At 36.7% G+C, this 20,984-nt stretch overlaps 1 protein-coding gene across 2 annotated transcripts in view; it reads left to right on the top strand.

The window, feature by feature from the left end:
• Nucleotides 1–20,984, top strand: part of PLXNA2 (plexin A2) — a 459,753-nt gene that overhangs the window by 328,517 nt on the left and 110,252 nt on the right. For both annotated transcript variants that reach the window (XM_088153293.1, XM_088153294.1), the window contains exon 13: nt 14,591–14,742. In XM_088153293.1, coding sequence (XP_088009419.1) covers nt 14,591–14,742 — 152 coding nt within the window. The remainder of the gene's footprint in view (nt 1–14,590; nt 14,743–20,984) is intronic.

The raw sequence follows: 20,984 nt of genomic DNA, 5'->3' as shown, positions 1-20,984 counted from the left end.
GTTTCATCCCAAATTATTTCAATACTTTTTAAAATTCCATTTACTTTATTGTACACTCCTTGTTTAGCCTTCTTCATCCCTCCTAAAAGAACTTTCTCTGCATTTTCTCTGCATTTTTTAATGTCAACTACTCTTTGTTCTCTTTGATTACATTCTTGGCAGCTTTTTTTTTTTTTTGGTCTATGTACATTATATATATTTTTTTCTCTTTTCCTAATTTTTACATTCTTTTTCTGTTGCTTGAGATCTTGCAAAATCTCTACCCAGTCTACTGAATTCTGAAGTATAAATTCTACCTCTTAGTCTAACCACAGCTGACACAGCATCAGCCATGGTTACAACTAATTAAGATTAGCTATTAACCCAGGTTTTGTATCCATTATTTGAGCTATATTCAGACACTGAGTTAATAAAAAGCTAGCAGGCTGCAGCCATTGTCAATATCACTACACATTTTGTAGTTAATCATAATCAAACTCAGCAAGGAAAAAGAATTGTGCCTAAAAAGGATAGTATTAGATGAGAAAATCCATGTCTGATCATTTAATAAAACACTACATCTCTGTAGCAACCTTTAAATATTGAATTATAAATGAACATTTAGAGAAACAAGATGAAATTTGTCAGAAATAGATTGTTTCATGGAAAGTTTAAGCAGTTCAGTGAAGAGGTAAGCTTTTAAAATTGTAATAAGTCAAGAGGGAATAGAGATTAGAGGGATCTTTACTTGTTGACATAAAAAGAAAATCAATAATAGCATGCATGTTAACACAAAATCTTTCCCATTCATACAGCATGTCATTGGGATCCATCCTATGTTCCCCTTGATAGCATAAATCTTCCCCTGTTGCCTGCAGCCTCGGTGATTAAATAAATAAAAAATCAGCTTCCTTATGAACAAGCAGCACTCTGATCTCCAATTCGTTTATCTGCAGGGCTCATTAATATAACATTACTGCAACAAACAGCTAAAGGGGGTAGGGAGAGCAATGTCAGGCTGAATAATAGAGTTGCTCTGCTGAGATAACAATTAGGTTTGGAATGTACTATCAGCTAAGACAGAGACAAGGAATGATTGTGCCAGGCTGATGAACTAGCACTGTGGATGTGCTGACACCTTGCTGGGCTCATCCACTGGGATATAGCAAGCTACAAAGAGAACTATAGAATAAAATTGATATGTTTTAGTTTAGCTTTTGCCAGAGCTCTTGTCCAACACAATATGGTGTTTTATGTTTATATTACAGAAACTAATGCTGTATTGTGTCACTATATCATTACAGAAAGATAATGTGATGGAATGGAATTATGAAGGCCAGGCTCAGAGAGATAAACATTTTCTTAGATCGCCAGAACAGCATGGCAGGAACAAGAGGATGAGACTGGCACCTCCCTGAGGAATTCACACTGTTGTGGCTGGCTGACTTTGGGAGTAGGGGTTTCAGTCTGGGAAGATTCTTGTTGGAGGTTGTAGCTAATAAACATAGCTGGACTGAATTTTCATTGTCTCTTGGAGTTCCTTGGGCTAGGCCTGACATCAATCTTCCCAGACTGAAAGTCTCCAAAGTCAGCCAGCCACAACAGTGTGAATTCCTCAGGGAGGTGCCAATCTCATCCTCTTGTTCCTCCCATGCTCTTCTGGCAATCTAAGAAAATGTTTATCTCCCTGAACCTGGCCTTCATAATTCCATTCCATCACAGATAATCTGCAATGCTGATATGGTGTAGTGGTCAGTGCTATCCATTTTTATGTTTCACTGTAGCCCATAGGACAAGGTCATTAAGAAGTATGATGGGATAGAAGAGTTGTAGGATTCTTACTTTTCAGATATCAAATTTTATTTTATTTTTTATTTATCGAATTTGTCACCACCCATCTTGTTGAATGACTCTGGGCAGTTTACAAAACAATTAAAATCAATTAAAATTACAAAATTACAATAATAAATAAAAACTAAAAAGATCCAAAATAATTGGCAATCACTCAAGGAGCATCGTTGAGGTGCTGGCCACCCCAAGGATTGGGTAAAGTTGTTATCCCCCATGCAGTGCATCTGTTTTATAGGAAACATGTTTTTTTTTTAAAAAAAATAGATTATTTGTATGATGTTTATGATGATAATGTGCCATCAAATCATTATTGACTCTTAGTGATGACATAGATAGATTTTCTCCATGATGATCTGTCCCTAACCTGGTCCTTCAGCAATTCCAATGGTGCACTCATCACTACTGTAATGAGTAGTGTCTATCTACTATGCTGCTGGTCATCCCTTCTTCTCTTTCCTTCCAACTTTCTCAGCATTAGATCCTTCTCCAAAGAACTAGGTCTTCATATAATGTGTCTGAAGTAGGATAATTTGAGCCTGGTCATTTTTGCCTTGAGTGAGAACTCTGGGTTGGTTTGTTCGATGTTCCAGTGGTTTGTTTTCTTGGCTGTCCACAGTATTCTCAGGAGTCTTCTCCAACACCAAAGTTCAGAGGTATCAATACTCTTCCTATCTTACTTCTTCAAAATCCAATTTTCACTTCCATAGAGTGTCACAGGGAATACCATAGCTTGCACAATTCTGATCTTTGTAGGTATAGAAACATCACAGCATTTGAATATCTTTTCCAAGGCTTTTGTGGCTGCTCTACCAGGTGCTAGTCTGCAGCATATTTCTTGACTGTTGGTTCCTTTACTGTTGATGGTTGATCCTAAAAGCAGAACCTGTCCACCACTTTGATATCTTCATTGTCAATTCTAAGGCTGGTTGTTCTACCTGTTGTCATTAGTTTGATGTTCTTGATATTTTAGTCCTATTTTTTTCACTGTGTTCTTTGACTTTTATTAGAGTTTGCACATCTTTTGCATTTTTGGCTATCGGGATAGTGTCATCAGCATAGTGCAAGTTATTGATGTTTCTTCCTCCGATTTTAAAACCGTGCTCATCTTCTTTCAATCTAGCTTCCCTTAATATATATTTGGCATATAGGTTGAATAAATAAGGGGAGAATATACAGCCTTGTCACACTCCTTTGCCATCTTTGAACCAGTCTATTTCACTATATTCTGTCCATACTGGGGTTCCTGACCTGTATGTAAGTTCTTATAAGGACAATGAGAAGTTCTGGGATTCCCATTTTTCTGAACATTTTCTATAGCTTGATGTGATTTACATAATCAAAGACCTTTCTATAATCAGTGAAGCACCTAATGGCTTATTTTTTATATTCTTTGGCTTTTTCCAGCATGTATTAACAATAATGTCTCATGTTCCTCAGCCTTTTCTAAAGCCAGCTTGAACATCTGACATCTCTTTTTCCATGTAGGGCTGTAATCTGCATTGGATGATCATAAGCATTGTTTTGCTAGCATGTGAAATTAAAGACATTGTACAATAGTTTGCACACCCTATTAAGTCTCCCTTTTTTGGCATTGGAACGTCAATGACCTCTTCCAATCTGGTGGCCACTCTGTCATTCTCCATATTTGCTGACATACGTTGCTTAGAACCTTCACTGTTTTTTCTTCTGTTGCTTGCCATATTTCAGTGGGTATTCCATCAGTTCCTGTAGCTTCCAACTTGGTAATGACTGTAGTGCTGATCTGATTTCATCAACTAGTATTAGAGATTCTTGTAAGTAGGGAATATCTTCTAAAGTATCTTGGATATTAACATCTCTACTATACAGCCTTTCAGTATACCCCTTCCATCTTTGTTTGATCTCCTTTGAATCAGTTACTATCTGTCCATTGGCATCCTTTAGCATACCAATTCGAGGTTAGAACCTCCTGAATTCAAAGATCTTTTGAAATACTTTCCTTGTTTTTCCATGTCTGTTTCCATCCTCAGTGTGATGGAATGGAATTATGAATTTTCTCAGGGAGAAAAACATTTTCTTTCATCTCCTGAGGAGCGTGGGAAATATATGAGGATGACTGGCACCTCCCTGAGGAATTCACAATGTTGTGGCTGGCATTACTTGGAAGCTGGGGTTTCAGTCTGGGAAGATTCTTGCTAGAGGTTGTAGCTAATAAACATTGCTGGACTGAATTTACATGGTCTCTTGGATTTCCTTGGGCTAGGCCTGACAGTGTCTTTACAGATGTTGTTTTAATACTGCTTCTTGACTCTTCTAACAGCTCTCTGAAACTCTTTGTTAAGTTCTTTTCTGAGGAACTTTTTTCTCTTTCTTGACTTTGGTTTCTCTTCTCTTCTTGGCAATTTCCATGGTTTGTTCTGACATCCAGTTTTCTTTCTTCTCTTTCTTCATTTTTGGCAGGCTCTTTTCAGATTCATCCTTATTAACTTCTTTAAGTTCATTCCATAATTCCTCTGGTTCTCTATCAATGAGGTTCAGGATTTCAAAACAGTTCCTGATGTTCTCCTTGAAAATGATCGGTATATGTTCAAGATCACATTGTGGAAACTGATTGAAGCTTGCACATGAGCAGTTCGTGTTCTGTTCCACAGTCAGCACCTGGCCATGTCTTTGATGCTATAACTGAGCTTCTCCACCTCCTTTTAGCAATAATATAGTCAATATGATTTCAGTATATTCCATCTGGTGACATTCATATATAGAGGCATTGTTTTGGTTGTTTGAAGGCAGTGTTAGCTATGAAGAAATCCTTGGAGTGGCAGAAATTGATAAGCCGGTCTCCTGCTTCATTTCAGTTTCCTAAATCATACAATCCAACTACATGTTCCTCTTTCATATTTCCAACTTTGGCATTCCAGTCTCCAATCACAAGCAGCACATCATATTTGCATGTTCTGTCAATTTCAAATTGAACTTGATTATAATACTTATTAACCTCCTCTTCTTCTGCATCAGTAGTTGGAGCATAAACTTGAATGATTGTCATATTAAAAGGTTGTCCACAAAGTCTAATCAATGTTATTCAGTCATTGATTGCATTGTAGCCAAGTACAGTACTGTTCTTGCTATACCCTTCCTAACAGCAACGCTGTTCCTTCTTTGTTTTTCATGTCCTCAGCAGTAAACAGTGTGATCTTCTGACCGAAAGTGTCCAGTCCCAGTCCATCTCAATTCGCTGATGCCTAAGATGTCATTGTGTAGTTGTTTCATTTCATCTTTCACTGTGTTGAGCTTTCCTGTGTTCATGCTTCTTACCTTCCATGTTCCTATTGTAATTCTGTCTTTGCAGCTTCAGATTTTCTTTTCCTGTATGGCAACATTAGCAACTAGACATTCCAAAGGCTTTAATCTAGCCACACCATTGTGTGTGTGTGTGTGTGTGTGTGTGTGTGTGACTTCAAATAAGTCTTGACTCCTGGCAACTGCCTGGACAAGTCCCTGCAGTTTTCTTGGCAAGATTTTGGAAGTGGTTTGCCATTGCCTCCTTCCTAGGGCTGAGAGAGAGTAACTGCCCCAAGGTCACCCAGCTGGCTTTGTGCCTAAGGCAGAACTAGAACTTATGGTCTTTCAGTTTCTTGCTGGTACCTTAAACACTACATCAAACCGGCTCACCAAATACCATTAGTACTCTGAAATATCCTCAGTTCTTCCTTAGTAGCATGTTGCCACCTGAAGGGGCATTATAATGTCAATCATTATAAGGAACATTATAATGTCAATCATTTTATGTTTTCAGTCAATGCATTTTTCTTGGTAAAAATGCAGGAGTGTTTTACCATTGTCTTCTTCCATGCAATATGAATTAATGCCTTTGTCATTGTCACTGCACTAATAATCTGCCTCCAGCATCTTCCCATATTGCTGCTGCCCAAGATAGGTGACTGCTTGGGCAGCTGGGATGACCTTCACACCTTGGGTGACCCTGCTGGGAATATATACCCTTGGCACAAACTCCCATTCTTCACTCATCCCTCCTAGGACACCACCACCATGCCACAATGAGACAGCAGAGCAGGACTTGGGGTTCGGGGTGGGGGGAAATTACCTGTTGGTAGTTCCTATTTTCATTAAGCGCCTACTTGAGTCCATAGGTAGCTTACATCATATATTTGTTTGGTTTATAGCTGAAGCTTTTTAGTAAAAATAAAAGGAGAAGGAAATAATGGCAATATCATGGTGAGAGTCTACTTCAAACCAACAGATCTTAAAGAAGTCTCAGATTATGCTTTCATAGATCAAATTATTTTGAAAAAAGCATAAATACGGTATTATTTTGGGGGATGGGAATTTCAACAACCCAAATATTATTTGGGGTAAAACTGTATGAATAATATAAATAAGTCCTCAAACTTATTGTCTTGCTGAAAATTTCAACTTCCAAAATGAACTGAGAAAAACTGGTTGATCCGAAAGTTCAGTACAATTAACCATGTTGTCTTAGAATTTATGATGCTGAGGAAACACAACATATATCCATAATATCTGCAGACTACACAATACTACTTCATGTGCACTTTTAACCAGCTCTGGGATACCCACAAAGCATTCTTCAATAACCTCTAACATTTGATAGGCCAGTGACCAGAAGGATGGAACAGAATTTTGTCCTATCAGTAGTTTAATCTTGTTATGGATAGAAACACTATGCTAGTAAAAAGGCGGTTGGTACTCTGCTGATACTACAATACTAACAGTAATCTGAAGGTGGACTGAACTTATGTGATTAACTAACATCTATTAGATTAGAATTCAATAGCTAGTATTGTTTTTGTTTTGTTTTGTTTGTTTAAGGTCCTGATCTGGATTTACAGATAGGGCAGCTGGCTAGCTCGTATTCAAAATATTATATGGCCTGATCTAGTTTTATTTAAAGGGCCCTATATAAATAGGATCTTTAAAACCTTGCTACCTTCAGTGATTATGACTGAATTTCTCCAGCTGTAATTAATTGAATGCATCTGTTCTAACCCTGCAGCAGCATTTTGACACAGTTCCTTCAGAACTGTTCAATTAGTGGCAGTTAAATCTAGGTCAAATTGGATATCTGGTTTGGGTATTTTCCAGGTCAAGACATTTAGAAAATAGAAAGGCAACACAGCCTTTGACACTGTAGTCAGGTTTTGTTATCTCAAGTTTGGTAAGAAATCTGAACAGCCTTTCAAAAAGAAGAAAAAGAAAAAGAAAGGCAAGCTGTGGATTTACTGAGAGGGGGCAAAACATCTCAATTTGTCATGCAACTGCTTCAGCAAAAGCATTTTTAAAAATAAGCATACTGTTGTAAGGGAAATAACTGTCAGGAACCATGAACCATTGCATATAGGTGATTGGTAAATATTAACAGTAGCAAACCTTAAAGAGTGTGTAGTATAACATAATGCAATTTGATTTTTGTATTAAGTCTTTTGGAGACACATGATGCTCTGCAGAGGAAAATGATACAAGACACACTACAGAGTGTGAGTTACAGAAAGCTGACTCTAACAGACACTACATGATGAATAGATTAAAGCTTTTAGTCCCCAGGCTGAATGCACAGAAGAAAATGGGAACTGAGGCAGAGACAGGAGAATGAAATAAGTGTTTTTAAAATACAGCTAAGCCTATGTGAAATGGAAAGTGTATGATTAACAGTCTCTGTAAATGGGGATTGATATTAAGTAATATGGCTTTCAAGTTCTAAAATAAATGGAGTCAGAAATAAAGTGAAAAAAAGCTATGAAGACACATTAGAGAGAAAGGAATAGAGCAAGGAAACTGACTTACATTTAAAAAAAAACAGTACTTGGAACTGTTTAGAAGAATATTACTTGCAGTGTATTGTCAATGGAGAGTGAATTCACCAAACAAAGGTTTTAATTTAGTCACAGGGAATAGAAGTTTAGACTGGACTGAATTCACAGCTAGTCCAAGATATTTGTCTCCCTGTGGCAGGGCAGCACCTCATTCGTTTTAGATTTCAGATGTAATAATAATAGACTACTATCTATCTTTTTAGAGAAAGACTGAGGATCTGTGGTGTACCAGCTGTTGAAGACATTGTACATATCCTCTTTGATTGCAAACCGTATTGAACAGAAAGGACTGTTAACTTAAATTCTTATTTAAAAACTAAAAAATGCTGGGGCACCCAGGAGAAACTGTCTTACTTTTTGCAAGTAACGAACCTGTATATCATTAGTAAGATTGCAGTCTTTATATCAAAGGCCATTTTGAAGAGGACAGAGCTAGATCAGATTGGGGTTAACTGTAGGAGTGACAATGGTAGGGGTGAATATGTCCTACTGTTTTCTTTGTATTTACTTGTATACTTGTATCGGTTTTATACTTTTGATATGGTGAGATGATTAAATCAATAAAGTTGGTAGACTACTTTTTGGCCTAGTGGCTTCATCTGGAATTAGAAGACATATAAGGAACAAAGTTAGAAAAGAAAGGTTTAATCCAACAATTAAAATGCATTAAAAATTCATTAAAACAAAGCTCATATTCAAAATATTATATAATTGAGCTAATTTTGCTCTAGATAATGTTCCTTGATTTTATAAAACAAATATTTTTTAAAAAACTGGATGTTCAAACACACATTAGGATTGTGACTTAATTTATATGCTGAAACTTTTTGAAAACATGATGAATTACAGTGTTGCCTATGCTAGAGTCATTACATTACTATGATTGTTCCAGAACCTGGCTGTCCAATTTTAAAGAAAACATGTACCCAGGTTGTACAGTAACCCCTCATTGGAACCAGGGGTTGGTATTAAATCTTCTTGATTACTAGTGCCCAACTGTGGTTAACCTCATAAATACTGGGAGATGGTCGTAAAGGTACCCTTTTCTAGATTTAGGAATTGAAATGGCTATGTCAGAGATGTACTATAAATAGGCAGCTTTTAGTATTTAAAAAAGACATTTAAGGAGGTGTGACTGCCTTGCTTCCTAATAAAATGTGGTATTTAACATTCAAAGCTTGTCCAAAGTGGAACTTAATGAAGTTCTCCAAAGTAACTGTCAAGCCATTTAAGGTTACTGGCTTTTATAAAAGTCTATAAAAGGAAGCCTACTTTCTCAGCAGAAGTTTCTGCCACCAGCTGCAGCCTCCCACAAGTTTTCTTATGTTCCACCATAATAGGCATAGCAGCTGCCTCCACAACTCTTGGTTGTCTGGCATGATTCAGAAGCTGAAGGAGCAAGATGCATATGTTAGATATTATTACTTCTAGCCTTGAGAGTGGGTTAGAATATTGTGCATAGCAGCTAGAACAGAAGAAAACATTGCATGATAAAATGCAATTTGAGGTCTGGTGGTTGCTTAAAAGAGATTTGACTTTGCTGGTAATACCTTTAAACAATATGCCATGCAAACTCTCACATCTGGTTTGAGACATCTGTGCAGGAAACAAGTTGATGCAGTTACTGGGAAATTATCCTCAAATCTATATTCAAACGATGGTTTATTAGATTGAGATCAAATTATATCACTATATAAAGTACAATGAAATAAAGAAGCTGGTTAACATGACATTTCTTTTTTTATGTATATAATTTTTATTGAATTTTTTTACATAGATAAAAGCTAAACATGAACATGTATAAGGAAAAGTTAGAAAAAAGAAGAAAGATAACAAGTGCAAAAAGCAATACAGTTAGAAAAAGAAAAAGAAAATTAAAGAAGCGACTTTCGGTCTTTTTTTTGCAGCAGCAGCAGCTACAAACAAGCTTATTATTCCTACTGCCTCTTTAAGAATTCATTGCAGAGATCCCTTCTGGCCTATATTCAACCCTTTTTTCAATCATCAAATCCAGACATCTCAATTTCAATTTTCCATTTTCAGCAAATAGTCCATAAAAGTTTCCAGTTTTTTATAAAAGTATTTATTGTTTTATCCCTGACCTATGCAGTTTTGCTATTTCTGCTAATTCTGCCATCTTTACAATCCATTCTTCTATTGTGAGTATTTCAGTGTTTCTCCATCATTGGGCATACAGTATATTAATCTCGCTGCAGTTACCATATATAAAATCAGTCTTCTGTAAGTCTTTTCTAATTGATTGTCCATAGGTTCCAGTAAAAAAAGCTCTGGTTTCATCTTAATATTAATCTTTAAAATTCTTTGCATTATCATATGTACTTGTATCCTTTCTTTCTTTCTTTCTTTCTTTCTTTCTTTCTTTCTTTCTTTCTTTCTTTCTTTCTTTTTCACAAGCCTACCATGCATTCAAATGTCCCTTCATGTTTTTCACATTTCCAGCATTGACCAGATGTACCTTTATACATCTTAGATAATTTCTCTGGTGTCATGTACTAACAGTACATCATATTATAAAAATTTTCTCTTAAATTATAACACAATGTAAATGTTAATCTTTTTACCCACATTCCTTCCCATTGATCCATCTGTATGTTATAACCAAAGTTCTTGGCCCATTTTATTATGCAATCTTTAACTTGCTCTTCTTCCATTTCAAATTTCAGCAAGTTTGTTCATTTTTGTAATCACATGTACATTATTTGTACATAATTGAATTTCACATTCCATCTTATGTTGTTCAGTTCTAGTAACCTTTTTATGTATATTATTTTTTCTCTCAATTGTGCATATGAAAACAATTGAAAACTATATCCCTCTGCAGTCAAATGTTCTCTTGACTTTGTCATAAGGTCTCCATTTTCCTGTACTAACAAATCTTGATATGTTAACCATTTCTCTTTGCCTGCTGTTTCTTTTCTGTAAAATGCTTCTTGTGCTGAGACAATAAAGGTATTTTTGGGCACAGCCTGGGCTTATATTTATTCCATATTCTTAATATAGCATTTCTCACAAAATGATTTTTAAAATCTACATTAACTTTAACTTAATTGTACCATAAAAAGCCATGCCAACCAAACCTCAGGTTATATTCTTTTAATTCTAACATTCTCTTATTTCTCAACAATACCCACTCTTTCATCCAAACCAAACAGCAGGCTGGAGTTAACCTGACATTTCTGTCTTAACTGTTATTGAATATGGTCATATGGTAAGCCTTTACCTGCTCAACAACTCAAACTCTTTCTGTTGAGATTTAGAGTATAAAAATTATTTAGAGCAGGAACCAGTATTACCTTGCAAACATCATTGCTGTTCAGAGTCCTGGACTGAAAAAGGTAAAGATGTTCTGTGTCTTCATACATGATTTTTCAATAGAGCTGCTACAGTAGTGATGTTATAGTATGCTGGGTGGGATATACTAAGTAAATGCCTTCTCTTATAAGCCTGCAGAAATGAATAGACATACATATATCCCTAAGAATTGCCTCTTCCTCTCAGTAATAATGTGATTTTATAAAAACATATAAACAGTTCCATTAAAAATGAGTATTGGAAGATAAATCAAATGCACTATACTCAGTATGAATGAAAATTACACACTGGGTATTTGTGGAGCCCTGTAGTGCAGCAGACACAGTATAAGAATTAGAGATGTTTGATGAGCACCTCTAATGAAGTAGATGAATCATTTGGGTGATATTTCACACCCCACTGCAACGGGAAGAAATGCATTTTTGCGAAGAGGCAAGTACTGTATCTAAGGAAGGCAGAATGTATCAATGTATTTCCAAAGTAAGTTGGTATAATGCATCTTCATACTGTAACGTGCATGCAAATGCACATTCCACTGAAAAGAATGCAGGACCTGAAAATGTTACCTGAATTTCACTGTGCATGGAGATCATGATATAAATGCACATCCCCTCCAAAAACCTAGCTTACTACATGATTTTTTCAAAATTTACTAAAAGTGCGGGAAGTAGGAAATGATGCCAGTTCCTGTTACTTATATAACCTATTTTAGTTTTTTAAAGCATTGTTTTAAATACTGTGTGCTGAAAATGTGAGAATCTCAGTTTTCCTTTGTTAATAAAATAACTTTATCACCTCAGTAAATGTGGAAGAAAATTTAAATATGAAACTATATCACAGTGTTTAAGGCAGTATTAAAAAGAGATTAAAACTTGGAAGGCAATGAAGAATTGGAAGTATTTAGGCCTTTAACATGCATCACTCTCAAACACTGGGATTTTGAGGTGACAATTCAGATTTGTTTTTAATCTATTAGATGTAGTGTTTTCATTATTGTGCATTATAATTAAATATGCATGAGACTCATTCACCATTAGTATTTTTTCAGTGATGGGAGTTCCTTTTATTTTTATATAAAAAAGAGAAGAGAAGCCAAGATGGTCCATTTCAAATATTTCTAACTCTAGAGTCACGCAAAATAAGCGGAGCTTAAATTGAGTCTGCTATCTTCTTCTACATTCCCTCTTATAATTGAGCCAGAGTTAGTAGAAATGAAGAGTTAATAAAGAAAGTAAACCAAGAACAGAAGAAAATACACCACTTAAAGAAATGAAAAATAATAGAAACTTGCTAACAATACAGAGCCTATGTGTTCCTAAAGAGAAACACAATCATCTATATTCATCATTTCAGTACACTACATTTGTTCAGACAAAGTTTATCAATTAAGAAAATATGGTAATAAAGCTATTCAATTTATCTGAATAAATTCATCCTTAATTGTGATGGGTTTTTCACCAAGGTTCTCTGTTGTGTTAATTCTTCAACCAAATCAAACCAGAGCATTTTTATATAAACAAAACTAATGAAGGTTGTAGTTTTACTTCCGATACTTTGCTATAACAAATTTAGCAGGCAACAACATGAATCAAATCATTTTCTTTTGCTCATTAGTTTATATGCATAGGGACAATAAGCCAACAGCAGAATCCATTGTGAATTATTGTTGAGTAATTTCCCTGATTGCTTCATAAATGTATACCCCCCTCCCCCAAAAAAGTAAAGGTAGTTGAATGTGTCCATAATGTTTTTGGTTTTGTTTTTTTAAAGCAATACACTGGCTTGTTGTTGTTACTAATGGGCATTTCCACCAGTGAGATATATACCAATTACAACCGCACTAATACAATCCAGAAAAGTTACAATTTTTCTAGCATAATTTTGTCAGAATGAAGTACCACCTAATGATTATCTTCATGGCCAGTTTTTAATCACTTGCTGAAATCAATTTAAATAGAATTTTCTGCCATCAGGTGTTCCAAATCCAAAATTATCCTCCCAGAATTGTTTGAGATTTTCAAGACAACCAATCATGCTAAATATGAAGCAGAATATTGAAGAGAATTCCCTGTAATGAAATAGATGAATACCATTACTCAAATGTTGTCTATGTTCATAACTGATGAGATCAAATTCACTAATGAAGGAATTGTTGAACTTTTCTGACTTGGAATTAAATTGGAACTTGTAACCAATCCTTTTGCCAAATATGTATTCAACAGTAATAATAGTAGTAATAGAATTTCTATCCACTATAAAGTTTTAATTCTATAAAATCCGATTTTTGTATTGAACAAACTTATTTTCATATTTTACAAACACTGATAAAGAAATAGGAGAACAAAAATATTGTTTCACCTTTTCTTCCAAATATGGATTTAAGATGATACATACTAATTTCTTAATATCAGGAGAAATGCTATTACCATAACTGAGGGAGTCCAGTGCTTAGGATAACTTCCTTTGTATCTATTGATGTTAATTCCTAAAGATATGAAATGTCTTAGCTGAAAGGCATCAGAATAATGTTTCAGACTTAGTATGCCTTCATCATCCTTCTGTTTACATTATATGGCTTGCCTAATCCTAGAGTTGTATAGTTTTGTATAGTATTCGAATATTTTGCATTTTACCTCAAACTTCTGTTCATTCCATAAAAAAGGGAGACAAACACTGAAGATAAATGTGATAGTTTGACTTAAACAAGCTAGCATGTTCTTTTCTCCCTGCTTCTGGTTTCCCTTCCTTGTTGCTTAACCTGCTGTTTAATGAAGAGTTCTGGAGAGCTCAGAAGCTTGCTTGCTCATTTTGGCTTATCCCAATAACACTACTGCCAGAGTTGATGTTTTACAGTCACACACCATTAAATTATTTCTGCTCCTGCAATGTTCAGAGAGCATATTCAGATGTGCTGATGTTCAAATTACTGTACCTGGAAACACTGCAGATTTCTTGGGCAACTCACACTTCATTGCATATTAAGTGCCATTTAATGCTTCATTTCCAAGCAACTTTGCATAGTGCCTCATTAAACACATCTTCCCATAGCGATCCTCTCTGTTTAGGTGAACACTTCCCAGTGTTCTTCATATTAGATGTATTTTTAGGTATGTATGTGTATTTTATAGTTAACTCTAGGAAATTGAATGCTATACAATCTATTGGTATTCTCTGAGACATGTATATGGCTATATATGTCATGACGAGATTCTACATGTCAAAAGCAACCACTAAACCACTGTATATGATGTTTCATATTCACAAGCCTAGGCTGAATATATTGTTTCATCAGAGCACTTAGGCCAGAACTAAACAGCAGGAATGTGTTCTCTCAGCCTTAGCTACTCCTTGACATATTCATTATTCAAGCTATTCATTATGATTTCATAAATTCATCCACATTACAATCCTAAGAACAGAGATTTGGAATTAGTGTATTGTACTAATCAGGGGAATGGGGTGGGGAAAAACTGGAAGCTAGATCTTTCTCACAACCATTTATAGAACTGTCTTTATTTTTCTCACCAAATTTTTCTGATTTTATAGAACTAAAGTTTATTTCCATTGTCAACACTGTGTTTTTCTTACTTCCCCAGATCCTAACACTCTCAGGTCCACCAGAAGGAGGAACACGAGTGACTATTCGTGGTGTTAACTTGGGGCTGGATTTCTCTGAGATAGCCCACAATGTACAAGTAGCTGGTGTGGAATGCACTCCACTAGAGGACCAGTACATTGTTGCTGAACAGTGAGTTTATGTGGTCTTTATATGAGCAGATAACCAAATAACAGCATTTAATATAAATACTGTTCTATCTTACAATAAAGGCAAAAGTTCAATTGAATAGACCAGTGCTAAGAATACTGTGGCTGTCATTCTGAAACTTCAAACACTAATTTGTATAAGTAAAATTATAAGTGTTACCATTATGATAAAATATGATTTTTCAATGAACTGGATTCCTTGGAGTCATTTTTACTAATCCTCACTATGGAGGAAGCAGCCATTGGCCAGTTCCAGTTATGTCTAGCTTTGCTTCACAAAACCTTTGGCTGAGCTCTGCTGGCTAGTTTTAGTACAGAGATTATTGAGAACAGAATAGATGACCCAGTCTAACTTTCGCCATTGCATTGAAGGATTGCTGATGCTGGGGAACACTGCAGAAACTCTGAGTTCAGAGATACAAGAAAAATGGGTGAAATCCATCGTAGTATATCTCCTTCTTTCTCTGCTCAGGAGCTTTCATTTGCAGATGAATTTGCAAAGGTACTGTATGTACCTCCTTCAGCCACAACCAGCCCTTCCTCCATTCCTCTGGGCATCAAAGGGCCTGGACACTGGGCAGATACAGTGGGCAACTGGTCTTTCCATTACTTATTGTTGTGGAAAACATTTCTTTATCTAATAATGGAAAGCCCAACAGATAAAGAAAGGGTTCCTTTTATTGTAAGAGCAATGGCCATTAGACCTCTCTGCAGGAGCAGATACCCCTACCCATGTTCACTGGATTTTTATTAGCACTTGCACAATACATTGGTTATTGTGTCACAGTTTCATTGGTTACCATAAACCTATACCACTATATTCTATAAATATAATAGTAAACTGGAAAGAGCCTTCAACAAGCCCCTTATTTGTGTGCAGTTACATATTTCCTTCAGCTATATTTGTTATAAGGGAGATGTAACTGGGAAAATCACATGCTTTTGAACAACCTGTATATGAATGTAAGAGTCCTAAAATAACTATCACTTTAACCATTCCCTAAGATGAAAATATGTATAAAAGAAAATGGAATTTAATATCAAATAGATGAAGTTTATGCTTTTTAGGCCATTATGTTATTACTAACAGCATCTTGTTATATCTGGAATTCTGCAGTTGGGTAGGGCAAGTTATTTTGAAGAAGCTCTCCATCCAATATTCCCAGCTGTCTTACTTCCCCCCTTTCCAGAATTTGGGAAGATTTAAGAAGATGATTGAGCTTCTGGTGCTCACCACCTTGGCTTGTAAAATGGCCATTTTTTTTTCCTTTGGCTTTACAACCAACATGGGCTCCTGGATGAAAAGGCTGACTCTTGTCCACTTTCCTATTCTTCCTCCCCCAACCCAATAATCTTGGCAGAATCACTCCCCTGGCTTCTCAATCACCAAGAAAAAAGCCACTAAATACTAGCCACTTCCCTAGTATTGGCCTACTCAGTGCGTCTCTCTCTTGTCGGGCTCTTCTGATGTTCCTGCCTGCCACTCTCTTCAGATGGAAGGGAGGTGTTTAGTGGCTGATGAGGAAGAAAAGCTGATTTTACTATTCTTTTTTTTAAAGTTTGCAAAATATTAGAAGTTAATCTTCCTCCCAAAGTTGCCTCAGAGGATTCCCAAAAGAACTCTGAACTGATTGAGGTTTTCCTCATTGCTATTTTTCCTTTTCTGGAGATTTTCAATAATGTGTTAAATAAAACAGACAAGTCCAGGTAATGCTAAAGGGTGATTTTCTTTTACTAACAAACATCAAGCTGTTTCTGAGAAGATGTTTGATTCTCTCAAGGTCCTTGGTAGAAGCCCTCATGGCTGCCTTAGTGTCTGGAGCTATCATTATAAGCATAGGGAAGAATGCCAAAATACTCAGATGACAACAGAAAAAGTCTTCTCAGGAAATCTCATGATTTTCTATGCTATCAATCTATCAGTAATTATACCAAGATTCAGAAGTAAATCTCGGCTCTTGAAGTACTTGGCTTAATTTGGAGAAACAGTGTCAAACACAGCTAAGCTGCAGACAAGGTTGAAGCCTTAAGCATAACAGTTACCCATTATAGAGCAAAGAATTCAGAGCATTTTTATATCTATGTTCCAGAGTTTAAATTATCAGCTTCTTTCTCTCATCTTTCTGAATTAATGGATACTTGGAATTTCATCTGATGGTCTTGGATGGCTGTGATATATTTACATACGGGACCTCTCTAGCTTGAGGTTGGTTCCTACCAGCTTCATCTCTTATACTTTCAAGGCTGCTACAACCACCTCTAGTTTTGCTAGGGCTTCCATCCTATGGCTAAAATAGTGGTCACAGCTCATCCATATGGTTCTTCATGAAACTGGACAGGGAATCAATAAATTGGCAAAGGCTGTGCCTGTGGCCTTTCTGGCTGATGCCAAGTTAGACAGTATTCAGTTCTCAGTCAGGGCTATTGCTGTAAATGTTACAGCCAGCCACAGCTAAAGTATAAGAATGTGGATTCCAAATCAAAATTGGTCCACCAAAGATAGTAAATGTACAGGAGACACTTTAGAAGAGGTTTTAATTGAGCCCTTGCTATGTATACAATATGTGTTCTTGTCTGGATGGGCCAACGTGTTTATTACTATGTTCTCTCTTTCGAGGGAATGTTTGTTATGTTGTTTTATGCTGTGAGCCACCCCCACCACAGTTGACTTGGGTCAGGCAGTATTTAGGAAGGAAGGGAGGAAGGGAGAAAGAGAGAAAGAGAGAAAGAGAGAAAGAGAGAAAGAGAGAAAGAGAGAAAGAGAGAAAGAGAGAAAGAGAGAAAGAGAGAAATTCAAACATTAAAAGTTACTTCTTCCTTTCTAGAAGCCTTTTATGTTCCTTTAGTCCAGACTAGAACTTTAGATGCCAAAGACTGCAAAACCCTTTGACCTTACTCCAGATTTCAGCCCAAACCACCATAAACTGGGTGATGTGATTCTTCTACTAGTTAAATCCTCAGAAAAAAGCTACAAACATCAAAATCTAGTGAGAAGGAAAGATAGGGTACTTTTGTTCCATAATAGCATTAAATTGCATTGAATGCTTGACTCCTAAACACACTACACTACAGTTATGCCATAAAGTTTAACCATTTTCCCTCTGCCAATGTTAGTTTCATTCACTAAGTCACACTTCGTGAATGTGTTGTTGGATGTTGTTAAATCCATTGAATATTTTCTGCAGCTCAATGTGATAGAACCAGTGCCATCAGCAGAAAAATTATACAGCACCTACTCAAAATTTTCACAGAACAGGAACAGGAAACACTAAGATAGGTTTGCTATATGTGTAGGCTATTCTATCGTCATATATATATATTCTCCCTAGTCAATACAAGCTTCTTAAGAACTAAATAAACTAAGGAATCTATTTCTAATGTGCAGATCTCCCACTCAGATCTCCCTTCTTCACCCTGGATTTGCACCAGTGATGATGGCCTATATTCAGAGTCAGGGAGTACACATATATCATTATTTGGATAGTATTTTAATTTGATCACCTTTTCTACAACAGGGACTGAGAGATGTGCAGGCAACATTGATATGTTTGCAACATCTGGGATTCTTAGTAAACTCTGAGAAGAATTATCTATTTCTTTAAAATTGTTTACAGCATCTAAAACAGATTCTGGCCATGGAGAAAGCTGTGATGTTTCTTCCAGACTTAAGTAAACAGATCACACAACAATTTGTCAGGTTAGTCATTCAAGGATTGATCTAAAGTCTATAGTGAGATTTCAGAGTATGTGATGGCCTGCACAGGTTCAGTGCCATGGGCCACAACCCATTCTCATCTTTGCAGTGTCTTCTTCTCCATTCTATTCCAAACTTGTTTCAAAACTCATTCAACTTTGCTATCACTAACTAGAATTTAAAAAAAAAAAAAAAAAACTTTGGTGGCATCTTCCACTCTGAAGAAAGGAAATGTGATGTAGGTATCAAATTAAATCCAAATTATCACGGATGCTGCTGTATGACACTGGGAAGCCCATAGGTAAGGCAGGTCCAGGACTTCTGATCAGCCAAGAAACACAGGCAATCAGTTTAATGGAACCATTTGGTCCTGCATGTTTTCAGCCTTTGTTAGCCCATTGCAATATTCTAGTCACAGTCAAAACTACAAGAACATATATACAGCCTAAAGGGAGATCCAGATCCCTTTTCTGATGCAGGCAGCACCTCTGATGCACTGATGGGCAGCGCTTTGTGTCATTGGTCTTTCAGCAGAAATACTGTGTATTTATGGAAAGTTCAGTTCATTTCAGTTGCAGATTGGATCAGTCAGGGGGACCTAGATTCAGGATAGTGGAGTCTGAATCCTGCAGTCTTTGGCAGCATGTCAACTCAATTTAGTATGCCCTTTGTGGACCTTTTTGCATTGCCAATCAACCACAAAAGCAATCAAAGCACTGACTATCAGATATCCCCAGGGTCTCCTATATGCTCTTCCTGCTGTTCCTCTAATTTCCAGAAAGTTAAGGCTTGTATGTTAATAGAGGACAGACATGATCTTAATATCTCACTTCTACTCCAGGAAGTTTTGGTTTTTAGATCTGATACACAATTGTCTTGCTAAACATGATGGCCACTTTTACTGTATCCAGATCTTCTCTCTGAGAAATGCATTCAAAATCCAGTTCTCAGATTATCACAATTTCAAGTCTGGAGATTAAGAGGAAACAGATAGCCCATTTACATTATGATCAGGGTTTCATCCAGACTAACCTTTTATCTATCAGGACATCCATAGTATGTACAGTACTTATGAGCTGACCTGGAGGGCATTGTAACAGTAATGTAAGAGGAAAAAGTTGTCTCCCTATTGGGTCTCCAATGGTGATGTTTTTCAGATCTCGAATCAACAGAGCCTGCATCCTAACAATCTTAGTTTGCAGGTGTTTCTACATTTTCTGTTATGTTCTGGATTTCATATGTTTCTGTGACATCTCATCAGCATGTCAAACAGCTTCTGCCAGGACCCTCATTTTGAAATCTCCTGCAATGTATATATTTCCCTCCTGATATCTCCATTTAATGTTGAAGGCATTTAAATGATTATATTTTATGAGTTTCTTTCACCTGGAAGGTGGCTTTTGGGTGCTATTGTTTCAGCAATATCTGTAGCAACTCAGGTTATCAAATCTTACTCTCTTGCTTCTTCTGAAAGTTTTTCTCTCAACTTGATCCCTACCTGTTACTGCTTAGCTTTGATTCCAAGACTTGCTCCTTTCTGTGTACAAAGAAATAATGTTTCTTCTGTGATGGAATTTCCTTCTTTTTAGCAAGATAGTCAGATGTAAGCTTATTAAATAGAATTCCAATGTGTAGTTTTCAGCAACAAGCAATCATCTCTGATAATGCAGAAGTGACAGTTATCTGGTATCATGATCATTTGTCCCATTTATGATGAGGTACTTCCATTTACCCCTTCATGGATCACTGCCTTGTCGTGGCGAAGGGGCTTGCGTAACTCAGTGAAGCCATGAGCTATACCGTGCAGGGCCACCCAAGACGGACAGGTCATGACAGAGAGTTCTGACAAAATGTGGTCCACTGGAGAAGGAAATGGCAACCCACTCCAGTATCCTTGCCAAGAAAACCCCATGGACAATGTTAAAAGGCTAAAAGATATGATGCCGGAAGATGAGCCCCTCAGGTCGGAAGGTGTCCAATATGCTACTGGGGAAGAGCGGAGGGCATTTCCAAGTAGCTCCAGAAAGAGTGAAGCGGCTGGGCCAAAGCCGAAAGGACGTTCAGCTGTGGATGTATCTGGAAGCGAAAAGAAGGTCCGATGCTGTAAAGAACAATATTGTATAGGTACCTGGAATGTAAGATCTATGAACCAAGGCAAGCTGGATGTGGTCAAACATGAGATGACAAGATTGAACGTCGACATCTTGGGAATCAGCGAACTGAAATGGACGGGAATGGGTGAATTTAATTCGGGTGACCATTATATCTACTACTGTGGGCAAGAAACCCTTAGAAGAAATGGAGTTGCACTCATAGTGAATAAGAGAGTGGGAAAGGCAGTAATGGGGTACAACCTCAAAAACGACAGAATGATCTCAGTGCGTATCCAAGGCAAACCATTCAATATCACAGTCATCCAAGTCTATGCCCCAACCACTGATGCTGAAGAAGCTGAAGTTGACCGCTTCTATGAAGACCTACAACACCTTCTAGAACTAGCACCAAAAAAAGATGTCCTTTTCATCATAGGG

Source organism: Python bivittatus, unplaced genomic scaffold (genome assembly GCF_059951505.1).
Source record: "Python bivittatus isolate LINGU-HERP-01145 unplaced genomic scaffold, Pbiv_v1 ctg000700_np1212, whole genome shotgun sequence".
Taxonomy (NCBI): Eukaryota; Metazoa; Chordata; class Lepidosauria; order Squamata; family Pythonidae; genus Python; species Python bivittatus.
Note: the sequence above shows the minus strand (reverse complement) of the source record. Positions and strands in the feature narration are given on the sequence as shown.